The 12,886-nt window shown below is 44.8% G+C and overlaps 1 protein-coding gene across 1 annotated transcript; it reads right to left on the bottom strand.

The window, feature by feature from the left end:
- Positions 1-10,991: 10,991 nt before the first annotated feature.
- On the bottom strand, positions 10,992-11,939 carry LOC134585979 (olfactory receptor 1-like). The gene has a single exon (XM_063441475.1). The coding sequence runs from the start codon at positions 11,937-11,939 to the stop codon at positions 10,992-10,994; it is 948 nt and encodes a 315-aa protein (XP_063297545.1).
- Between the last annotated feature and the right edge of the window lie 947 nt (positions 11,940-12,886).

The following is a 12,886-nucleotide window of genomic DNA, read 5'->3' as shown; positions in this document are numbered from 1 at the left end:
ATAATGTCTTGCATTTGCTACTTTGTAAATTCTGTTAATAAAGTCACCAAGGACGTCATTACCAATGTCAGTGTTTTCCGCACAGGAATACTTGTTATGTATTTAAAATGAACGGTCACATCTCGTGTTTATTGCTATTTCTAAGCTCTATGCTTCTAGTTTATTGGTTATTTATCACCAGTTACATCATAGAGCTGAATTAATATGTGAATGATGCAACATAGTATTAACATGCTTTTAAACCAAAAAAAAGCAAAGTATGTCTGCTTCAAAATAATCCGAAAATTAACAAACAAAGGACATCTAAAAATAAGATATATAAATAAGATAAAGGAAACTTTATATAGATAAGCACAGGACGAGTTTTTCAGTCTCAGGCACAAACTACCAAAAACAGGCATTCACTCAAAAGCTTGTAAAAAAAAAAAAAATACCAATAAATGGATAGAACTTGTATCAAGTTACCCAGAATAATAACCACAGATTGTGTCAAATAAACATTCCAAGTGTAGCTGCTGCCGTGTCCAATATAGTGAAGCAGAATGGATCAGCTCAAATTGTGCTGGTCGCCTGGTCACTCCGATCCTCCACCGTCCCACCCAGGGCCGGATTTAGATGAAATGAGGCCCTGGGCTATTCCACTTATGAGGCCCTTTCACCTCCCATTTTTAAGTTTGTAAATTACATGAAAGACAATAAAATACATCATTACTGTGATATATATATGTTAAATGAAACATGTTGTGATTGGTACTAACCTTTATAACAAATGTGGCACGGATAATAAATTAAAAAAAAAGTCGAGATGAGGAGAGGGGATTGATTGTGAGAGGGAGGGGGTGATGAGGAGGGGGGGTGATTGTGAGAGGGAGGGGGGTGATGAGGCGAGGGGGTGATTGTGGGGGGGTGATTGTAAGAGGGAGGGGGGTGATGAGGATAGGGGGGGTGATTGTGAGAGGGAGGGGGGTGATGAGGAGAGGGGGGGTGATTGTGAGAGGAAGGGGAGGGGGGTGACTAAAAAAATTACCTTAAATCCCTGGTGGTCCAGTGGGGGTTGCCTGGTGGTCTGGTGGGGTCCCTGGTTGTCCGGTGGCCCTCATTTCCGGTCTGCAGCTCCGCAGAGCTGCAGACCATGGATCTCGCGAGACCCAATCAGGTTACCACGGCAACGCTCTGATTGGGCAGTGCACGCGAGATCCATGGTCTGCAGCTCTGCACATTGCGGAGCTGCAGACCGCCGGTTTCGGCGATCGCGGAAGGAGGGGCATTGCAGTCTGCCCCGGGCACCCCCGTAGTAAGTGGCACCCGGGGCGGCCCACCGCCCCGCCACACCCTTAGTACGCCACTGGTCATATCATATGAGTAGAATTTCTCCTTATTTTCGGTTCAGTGTTTTAGTGTTCACTGTTTTTAGAATAGTGTAATTTTTATTTTGCTAGTTAGCTAGTTTGCTAGTTAGTTAGGAAAATCCGGCCCTGGTCCCACCTACAACTACCGACAGGTAGTCAGGCTGGAAATGACACGTGTAATAGCAGGCGTCATCAAGATTACTGGATCTTATACTTTCTGATTTGTTTCTTTTCTGATTATTTGGGAGATCGCATACTTTGTTTTATTGGTTTTCATGTTCTAAGTCGCTCTATAAATGTCTGTTGCTGGCCCCAATTGATATAACTTTTAATTTGGTTACCCTTAAATGTAGATACAAGTTTATAGACTGCTTTTCAATGAATAAAAAAGTGTTTAAAAACAGAGGTGAAAGAAGTGTCTCAAATGAGTTTATTTTCCATATTTACACAAAGGAGGATTTTACGAGTAATTCACTAAAATCAGAATTTAAAGGGAATTCAAATTTAAGGCAAACTAGCCAAACCGAGAGACAGCTATCCTCCCATCCAGCTACCTTGGTCTAAAATTTTAAATTTTCTGTGAAGTCACCATGAATTCCCACTTTAGTTATTACCCTGGTTGGTTTTATTATGACTCTGCGCAGTAGAAATTACAGGAAGTTTTCTTTTGCAATGATATCGCCTTTCTGAATTAAATATGGATTACTTCCTAAAGTATGCATCTTCTGCATTCAACGTGAATATCAAAGTTTACGCAAGAATGCTTGAACTAAAAACTTAGCTGGCATGGAATCATGGGATTTTTATTTAGTTCAACTACTTTGCCATAACATCTGAAATTAATTTTGAATTCTTGAAAAATGTAGCCGAATTTTAGCAAAGTCAAATACGAATGGCACATTTTTTGTCAAAAATCGGTGATCTGGGGCATCCAAAATGGCGGAAGCACATAACTCGGCCACGCTAGCCAGACAGAGGCCTACCAAGTCGGACTACCCAATGCTGGACTTCCCGGCCGGGCAGTCAGCAGGGAGACCATCCAAACGAGACACGGCCCAGATGGCAACTCAGCAAAGGCCCAGACCAATCGACCCAAACGCCCATCCGCCAACGCAGAGCTTGGAGCAGTTTGACAAAATCTGCAAAAGCTTCTGGACGACACTCTGCTCCAAGGGAATGACATACAGCCAAGCGGTGAGAGCGGTGGCAAGGCTGATCCGCCCGGACACCCGGCGCCGTTACTACGACCCCCGGCCGCAAGCCCCCAGAAAGATCTCCAGGCCTCTCAGAGACAAGAGACCGATAAACCGGGAAATGGCGCCAGGAGGCTCAGATATGAACACTCACACACGCTGGAGCCTAGTGCAAGCTACACGCACAAGCAACCCACAGGACCAAAGCCTCAGACACCAACATGGCGCACCTATGCCCTGTGGGATTACAGCCTCCAGCCGGATCACAAAAAGAGACCACACCACACAGCCTACGGACAAAACCAATTTCCAATGCGGAGACGCCATCAAGGTGATACCCGGCGGGGTAACGGCTTTGCCGCTGACAGGGGTTGGCTGAACTTTCCCTAGGGACTGCCATCTGACCAACCACCCTCTCCGTCGACCAGATGAACAATCGATATGTCTTAAGTACCACGCATTGACTTTTATCTTTATAATTTACAGTATGATTTTCCTTTTTGTTGCTATCTCTCAAACGATCACTAACCCTTTGCTATGTGAAACACAAGCATTATTATACGCGCTGGCTGACTCAATCTAATGTGGCATCCTATGCATGCTTGTCAGTCACTAGGTGGCTGTTGGTCTACCTGCATGTTAACATGCTAGAAAACACTAATCTCTATACACCTTCTCACACATAGAAGTGAGTGGAAGCTTGCAATATCCCTGTTTGCAATATAACACTATATGTGCCTGTATACCCCAACATGACGGTCTTCCGACTACATACACAATACATGTACCTCTAGTATGTTGCCAGCTACTGTCTTTTCCCAAAATTTACACATGCCAGGCGATCCAGTTACAGAGATAGACATATAATTGTAAGCAGATACACCTGCGCATACATGTTAATGCTGAAAGCCACTGCAAACATACTTCTATCTGCTCATGTATCAACCATTTATACTAGATGTGCAGTCTACGTTAAGCGAATTACACATTTAACTCACTCCTGTTAATCTTAACACTGAACGCTAGCCTGATCATTCCAGTACTAGTATTGTTTTATTACCTTATCTCAATGTCAGCATATGTCAAGATCTTCAATGTTTTCTGTTGCCTGTTATAATGACATAAGCTGCAGTTTAACCATGACCTAAGCATGACACTTATAACAAAAAATGTGCAAATGTAACCTATGTCGATTACTGGCCGGTACCTGCTGTTGTGGCAGTGCCGGCATGTTTGTCATCACTATGCACGCCAAAATAAAGAATTAAAAAAAATCAAAAAAAAAAATAAAATCGGTGATCTGGAAAAATTTGCCAACTCATCTTAGTCACAGTTTAGCTGTTTTAAACCTAAATTTGGCCATTCGAATTTCAATTTACTGCAATTCAGAGTTTGACGAATAACCATTTAGGTGAACAAACCTGAAACTTTTCCACCTTGGATTTTCATAATAATTCTGATGATATTTTTGAGAAAAAAATCAATAGCCTGATACTCCTCATGAGGATGATGTGACTAGTTTCATTAATCATTATGGACCCATGACCTATGAAAACCAAAGGATGAGACACACCAAACACTAGGTTTTCTACGTGTTTTGCAGTAAGATTTTCATGTGGTCGCCGTCTGTGATTTTCCATAAGGATTCCCAGATGAAGCATTTTTTTGGTATTTTCTGTGGTTTGACATATCTGGGGAAGTCTGAAAGGGGGCATTCCAACTTACAGGGTGTTTCCAGGAATGGAGTTATGTCGTGCCTGTAGGCACAACATTCTAAGGAACCCCCTGGCTCCCCAAACTCAAAATAAGCATAATGAATTGCCTAAAAACATACAAAAACATATTCATATTTGGTAAGTACACATGTATAACTGTATGTATGTGCATATTTCTGCTCTGCTTGGAATGTATTGCGTTTGAATGTGTAAATACAGTCAGTGTATGCAGCTGTGTAAATGCATGCAGGGCTAAATATCATTTTAGAAGTGGTTATGGTAAAGAGGGTTTAAGCTTGGAGACGGGTTCATGTTAGAGTTAGATAGTGTTAAGGGCCCTATCAGCTTGAGAGGGGTTGTGGCATGAGGCTGCTTAGGATTATTGAGTTTAGGCTGGAGTTGGGATACATATTGTATTGGGGTACATAAGGTGTACACTGGGGAGCTGTTCCTGCAGTTCTGCTATGAAGGCTGACTGGACAACAGATGACATTTCCCAAGGCTCCTGGTACTTATCACTTCCAATCAGAGTATTTAAGCTCACAAAGGCACATTATAAGTTCTGCAAATCGGTTGTCAGGCACCTGTAGGTGAAATCCGGCCCTGGTTATTCTCTGCACATGCTAATGGGTGTGGAAATGAGCACAGTATTATAATTATTTTTTTACAATCATTGTCTTGTGTTTTAAATTATATAGACATTAGTAAAGTACATTTATGTATATTTGCAATCATTTTTTATTTTGTTTTTAATTGACAAACTGGTTTAGCATTTACTACAATTTTTTGTATTTTTGTGTGACATTTATGGGAATGCAGCTTCCCAAAATGTCCCCAGAATGTTAACAAATATATAATCTGTGGATTTAATTCTATTCTGCTTTCAGTAAAATAATGAATAGCTTCAATCAAGTGTATTTCCTCTTTTGAAATCCCATTCCACAGTTCAATACGCCGTGAAGATTGTGATTGACAGGTATTGTAGTAGGTCTGAACAATACAAGATTCTTGGGGCCTTTTGCTGAATAAGAATTCTAGTAAAGGAAATACTATAAATACTACAGATCAAATAGCATTGCATTACTTTAGGTAAAACTCTAAACAGTCAACAAATCTATGTGGATTTAATGAAAGGCTTGCCATTTGATACACACAGCAAATCTAATACTTTTACTCTTTTTTTTTTTAAATTCTTTATTTTATTTGTCCGTGCAATATCACATGTAGCACACCCTGCCACAACAGCAGAGCATGCAGAGTCAAAATTTTTTTTGCATTAATTAGGAAGTGGAAAAAACTTTGCACATTTTTGGGTTATTAACGCTTGACACAGAGTTATATCCAAACTGATTACTAATAAAGTAAGACACAGGATTTGCATAAGACAGGTTATAATAAAAGTAGAGAGTATTGCAGGCTAGTTGTTCACAGGTTGGCTAAACTGTCTGTGTGCATAACATTTAAATCAGGCTTATGGTGCTTGCAGACTATCGCTACAGGCTATTCTGTTACGGTCATACTCGATAAATCACATTGCTAAACATTTGCGATAAGTTTAAACACAGATTGCTTATTGGCACATAGTAATTATAGGCTTATTTTGTTATGATCTACAGTTTGGTTGGTCTCTGTTTAGGAGGCTGCAGAATGGCAAACACAGCTTCAGTTGTGGTAGAGGTTTGGGGTATGAGCCTCTGAGAGTCCCGGCCTTTGTGCCCGCCATCAGCCTATGCTCAGCACTGGGAATGATGATAGGGGTACTTGGTCCGTCTGTCTCTGCGAAGGTCTGCTTTGATGTTGCAGGTAAGTTTCAGCTTCTCTGGGGCTTTCCGTGATATCATACGGGTTCAGAGCCGTGCGGTGAGCTTGCCCGTAGGTGGTTGCGTCGTGGGTCTCGCTTCATGTCGTAGCTGTGGGAGCCTGTGGGTCATATCGGATTGGTGCAAATCTAATACTTTAAAGGCATACAGTTGTTATTGTGACATAACTGTTAATGAAACAAAACGTGTTAAATCAATCATGAAAGCAATTGTCTTCAAAGTTCCTGGTGTCTTTAATGGTTATCCATCCATGTGGATCATTAGTTCAGAGTCATCATCCTTCAGCCATATACATACACCTTGGGCCACTCAGTGTGGCTTAAGGATCCTGCCATACACTAAAGCTGTATCTCACATTCCCGGGTGGGGGACAAACCACCTATGCTGTTAAGGACTGATCAATCTCTATCTGCTCAACCATTGTGAGTATATTTCTTTCTTTATTTTATTTGTTTTATTGATACAGAGAGCACTATTCCTGTTCTTTTATATCCTCTGAATATCACTGGAGCATCATCCTGACCAGGGCACATGGATTATCAGAGGGAATCAGGACCATCCTGACATCCATAGACGGAGATTGTACCGTCCATACGCTGTGATCTGGAGCTGATCTTTAGCACCAGAAAAGTGTGAGTGCAATCATTTTCTTTGTATTTTGCCTCTGCTTTTATAGACATACTGCACTATATTAGTATTCCTGTCCCATTTTGTTTTCTCTTTTATATTGCCTCCATTGGATTCCACACATGGATTTTATTTGTTAAGCGCAGTTTCTCTACATTCCCCGTTCTATTTCATGGGTGTATTGATATTTCAATAGAGAGTCACATACGTATCAGGTTTTTATTTTGCTCCGTTAATGTGGTACATGAGTTATGCATTGCAATGAATAAATATTAATACATTGTTACACAATATACAAACATTACTTTATAATAATGTATGATAGCTGGCAGTGATAATCAAGCAACTTAAACACATACATTCAAAGAGATCTCCACCTCTAATAATGACATCTCAATGAAAGATCAGTTGTACACACACACACACACACATGCACAGACCTCAAGCACAGCTCTTATTTAATCTGCAAGAGGTTGTATCCAATTACAGTATGTGGGTTTATGCAGCCCATTCCCGAACTCCATTAGGGAGACACGAGTCACTTAGGTACAGGGGCGGACTGACCGGTCGGGCACTTCGGACATGGTCCGAGGGCCCGGCCGGGAGGGGGGCCCGCCATCAGGGGGCCCGGCCGCCCCTTTAAATGCTGCAGACGCCTGAGCGCTCTCTTAAGAGCGCTCAGGTGGCTGCAGCTTCTCACCTCCCCTCCCCGTAGCGTGGCCGAGAGGCTCTGCGTCCGCGGTGCCGGCCGGAGTTATAGGAAGGTGCACACACACTGAGTGTGCACCTTCCTGTCAGTCCGGCCAGGTACAGGAAACAGAAACTCCTGTTCCGCGCGGAACAGGAGTTTCTGTTTCCTGTACCCGGCCGGACTGACAGGAAGGTGCACACACAGTGTGTGTGCACCTTCCTATCAATCCGGTCGGCACCGCGGACGCAGAGCCTCTCGGCCACGCTACGAGGGGGTAAAAAGAGAGAGGGAGGGAGGGGAGAGGGGGGGGGGGAGTTAAAAGAGAGAGGGAGGGGCGTTAAGAGAGGGAGGGGGGGTTAAAAGAGAGAGGGAGGGGGGGTTAAAAGAGAGAGGGAGGGGGGTTTAAAAGAGAGAGGGAGGGGGGTTTAAAAGAGAGAGGGAGGGGGGTTTAAAAGAGAGAGGGAGGGGGGTTAAAAGAGAGAGGGAGGGGAGGTTAAAAGAGAGAGGGGGGGTAAAAAGAGAGAGGGAGGGGGTAAGAAGAGAGAGGGAGGGGGTAAGAAGAGGGAGGGGGGTAAGAAGAGGGAGGAGGGTAAGAAGAGAGAGAGGGGGTAAGAAGGGAGGGGGAGTAAGAAGAGGGGGAGGGGGAGTAAAAGAGGAAGGGGGGAGTAAGAAGAGGGGGAGGGGAGAGTAAGAAGAGGGGAGATTAAGAAGAGAGGGGGGGAGTAAAGGGGGTAAGAAGAGGGGAGGGGGGAGTAAAAAGAGGAAGGGGGAGTAAGAAGAGGGGGGAGGGGGGTAAGAAGAGCGGGGAGGGGGTAAGAAGAGGGGGGGAGGGGGTAAGAAGAGGGAGGAGTAAGAAGAGGGAGGAGTAAGAAGAGGGGGAGGGGGAGTAAGAAGATGGGGAGAGTAAGAAGGGGGAGTAAGGAGAGGGGGAGGGGGGAGTAAGAAGAGGGGAGAGTAAGAATGGGGGTAAGAAGGGGGTAAGAAGAGGGGGAGGGGGGTAAGAAGAGGGGGAGGGGGGAGTAAGAGGAGGGCAATTGCCCCCTCCCCTGTCCGCAGGCACCGTGCGGGCAGCCGGCAGGGGAGGGAGGAAGAGAGGACCCGGGAGCTCAGCCTGCAGCTCCTCTGGGACCTTCTTGCGCGAGCACAGATCGTTGCCGCGGTTACCAAGGCAACGTTACGGCTCTTGCAAGAGTAAACTCTAGCCCTGGAGCTACGGGCTAGAGTTCACTCTCAACACTGTGACCACCAGGTATTCCTGGTGGTCGCAGTGGTGAGAGTGAACTTTAGCCCCATAAACACACTGCCCCCACACCATACACATTCACACACTGCCCCCCATACACACACACTGCCCCCACACACACCATACACATTTACACACATTGCCTCACACACACACACATACACTGCCCACCCATACACACACAGCCCCCCATACTAACATTGCCACACACATACACAGCCCCCTCGTACACACATTGCCCCACACACCCTACACATTCACACACTACACCCCCTCACACACACTGAACCTTTCACACAGACTGCACCCCTTACACATTGCACCACTGCTCCTATACCCTACTACAGCCTCATATCCCAGCAGACCCCAGGTAAGTTGTCAAACTGTTCTTAAACGGTTTGACTACTTACTCTGGGAGGGGGGCCCGGCCCTCCTGGCACCATAACGACTACACAGAGTAGTAGTGGTTATTGTGCATGGATTATTTCTTTAAATAATCTACGAGTGCCCCAGTAGCCAGCAAGCCAGCCAACCCACAGGCCAGCCAGCCCACAGGCTGGCCAGTAGACAGCCAGCCAGCCTACAGGCCACCAGTTAGGCTTAAAGCCAGCAACCCCACAGCCTGCCAACCGCAGCCAGCAAGCCACAGCCTGCCAGCCAGCAAGCCACAGCCTGCCAGCCGCAGCCAGCAAGCCCACAGCCTGACAGCCGCAGCCAGCAAGCCCACAGCCTGCCGGCAGTAGCCAGTAAGCCCACAGCCTGCCAGCAAGCCCACAGCCTGCCAGCCGCAGCCAGTAAGCCCACAGCCTTCCAGCAAGCCCACAGCCTGCCAGCCGCAGCCAGCAAGCCCACCGCCTGCTGGCAGTAGCCAGCAAGCCCACAGCCTGCCAGCAAGCCCACAGCCTGCCAGCCGCAGCCAGTAAGCCCACAGCCTTCCAGCAAGCCCACAGACTGCCAGCCAGCAACAGTAATTAAGGTAAGAGGAGCCAACTTGGCCGAGGTATCAGCTATGTTGTGTTGCTATATTGTGAATAGGAACCAGAGTGTTGGAGAGACCCCCCTCCAGGCCCCATTAGACTCCATTGTAGTCTCTAATGGGACCTGGAGGAAATTCTTTCTAACACACTCTCTAAAGGACACTGAGATAGCCTCTGCTAGAATGCTCCCCCCCTCCATGGCCCATTAGCCCTCAATTGTAGTCTCTACTGGGGCCTGGAGGCGACTGTTTCCATCAGGGACACTGAGATGGCCTCTGTTAGAAAGACCCCCTTCCATGGCCCATTAGCCCTCAATTGTAGTCTCTACTGGGGCCTTGAAGGGATTATTGCACTTTTGTTCCTTGTGTCTAAAGATTGTGTAGGGAGTGGCTGGAGGCGGGACATGGGTGGCGCTTGCTGCGGAGTATGGGTGGGGCCTGTAAGGGGGCCCTTGATTTATTTTGCCTGGGGGCCCTGAGGGTTCTCAGTCCGCCCCTGCTTAGGTATTTTACTGGAAAATGGTTATTAACAAGGAGTGCCCCTTTATGTGTCTTCTTTATGTGTCTTCCTGTCCAGCTGCGTGTCCAAGGTCAGTTTAACATAGGGGCTAAGGCAGGAGTCATTAGGTTCTGCCCCTTATGAGCAGAGCTAGGTAGAAGAGCTGGAAGTAAACGTTTACATGTTGTTAAAGTATAATATTGAAGCATGTGTCCTCAAACAGCTGGTCAGCTTGTCACCTTTTGATGCCAGCTCTGCCACCCGGCGTGATCTTGAGGCCTAATAAGCATGGGTGTGGAGCCAAGCTATGCACACCTTGGCAATCCGCCACTTTGCTATCCCCCTCCCAGGATCAGCCCTAGAGTAGGCGAACTGTAGATCAATGCCCGTGGAGTTGGATCCTTGTTTAAAAAAAAAAAAGAAAAAGTGTATGTGTAGTCTTAAAATGCATTATCAAAGTGTGTCCCTCCAGCAACACTTCTACCAGATACAAGATAATTGGTGGTATGGGTGTATGGCTATTTTAGAGCTTTCTGTCCATAAAATTGTGTAATTAGGCCCATCATTGTCATCATTACCAAACCCAATAGGCTCTTAATCCAGCACTGTGTGTGCCACCACTAATGATACTCATCATATGTTCACATAAGGCCAGGAGATGGGAGAGCTCCTTATGAGACGTGCTCCTCATGCGTCCATACTATTAACTGTAATGTATAACACATGAACAGTTTCATCATCCACAAACAATACAAATCTATATCAAAGTGGTACAAATATTTCATGACTTTGACATCATTAATTAGGTTCGTTTTGCCTGCAACTACCGATGTGTATTCCAATTGTAAGTGCTATTTTTTTTAATTTTTTTTTAAGGTCTACATTAAAATTTTTGGTAGTGTTGTGAAAATCTTTTCAACAATCTGCATAATTTCCCTGGTCCTGAGACAATATATAATCGGACTGGCCATGTGTGGAATGTATGTGTAAAGTAAAAGAATCAATACACTCATATCTAGACTAAAGACTAAGTTGATGTAATAAGCTGTATAGATGAACATACGAGGGCCAAAGTACATGGCAATGATAAACAGATGTGTTGTACAAGTATAGAATGTTTTTTGAAGGTTTTCACTTCGAACCGATGAATAAATTGTTACAATAATAATAATAATGTATGAAAAAATAATAAATGCCAGTGGGAAAAGCAGTATAGCCATTGCAACATAGAATGATGTTTGTTTAAGTAGGCTTATATCTCCGCATGCCAGAACCATGACAGCCATGTTGACACAGAAGCAATTGTTGATTTTTCTAGAGTGACAATATGGAAAACTTGAATACCAGATTGCATTAATGGAAGCATATATCGAAGCAAGCATCCATAAAAGACTACACATATACATAGTAAGTTTGTTAGTCACAACAGAAGAATATCTGAGAGGCATGCAAATTGCAACATAACGATCAGCCGCCATGAGCATGATGATAAAAGAGTCCACGGATCCCAAGTAGTGGACGCAGAAGAGTTGAAACATGCATCCTGCAAAGGTTATAGATCCATCTCCAAACCAGTACTTGGCAATCATTTTAGGTAAAGTTATTGAGTCAAACAGTAAGTCAGACAATGCAAGATTGGCGATGATTATATACATCGAGTGATGCAATTTCACATTGCACATCGTCAATGCAATAACAGTACAATTAGCCAACAATGCAACAAAATACACAATGAACATTATTACAGAGACAAAAATATGATACTTCTGAGGAAGGCCTGGGAAACCAATGAGTTCAAACACGACAACCTCAGACTGGTTAGCCATTGGATACAAAGTACAATCCTGCTTGGAAAAAAAAGCATCTGATCAGTAACCTGTCAAAGAAAATTAGTGGAGGTGCCATGTTACATATGTGGCTAATTACAATTAATTTTAATGGACTAAATTATACTTTCATTTATCAAAGTGTATGCAATTAAATTCTTTATGGTGCATCAAGAAAAATAGACTGATAAACTGGTAAATGAATTGCTACCCTTCATCTTTCTTGTCGGTTTCTTAACCACTGCCCGGTCAATGTGCCATACTGTATAAGCAATGTGCTCATTCCATACCCCCCATATCCCCTACAATACACATTACTCAAGCAGTATGCTCTCTGCAACTTCCAACACTTACTATAACTGCTGCAGCTCCCCACACTGCCTATAAAACACACAACCAGAGTATACTCACCCCATCCCTGCACACCTCCTATAACACTACTTGAGCAGGACACTCACTCCATCTCCCCACACCTTCTTTAATCCACATTACATGAGCAGTACAAGCACTGCAGCTCCCCACACCTCCTATAACCTACACCCACTGAGCAGCAGACTCACTGCAGCTCCTCACACCTACTATTACCGACACTACCTGAGCAGCACACTCATGGCAGTTCCCCACACCTCCTATAACCCACACTACCTGATCAGCACACTCATGGCAGCTCCCCACACCTCCTATAACTCACACTACCTGAGAAGAACCCTAATTGCAGTTCACCATACCTCCTATAACCCACACTACCTGAGCAGAACGCTCACTGTAGCTCCCACACCTCCTATAACTCACACTACCTGAGCAGAACGCTCACTGTAGCTCCCACACCTCCTATAACTCACACTACCTGAACAGCATGCTCACTCCAGTTACCTACACCTCTTATAGCCCACACTACCTGAGCAGCACACTCAGTGCAGTTCCCACACCTCCTACAACACACACAC

The sequence above is a fragment of the Pelobates fuscus genome, chromosome 1 (genome assembly GCF_036172605.1).
Source record: "Pelobates fuscus isolate aPelFus1 chromosome 1, aPelFus1.pri, whole genome shotgun sequence".
Lineage (NCBI taxonomy): Eukaryota > Metazoa > Chordata > Amphibia > Anura > Pelobatidae > Pelobates > Pelobates fuscus.
Note: the sequence above shows the minus strand (reverse complement) of the source record. Positions and strands in the feature narration are given on the sequence as shown.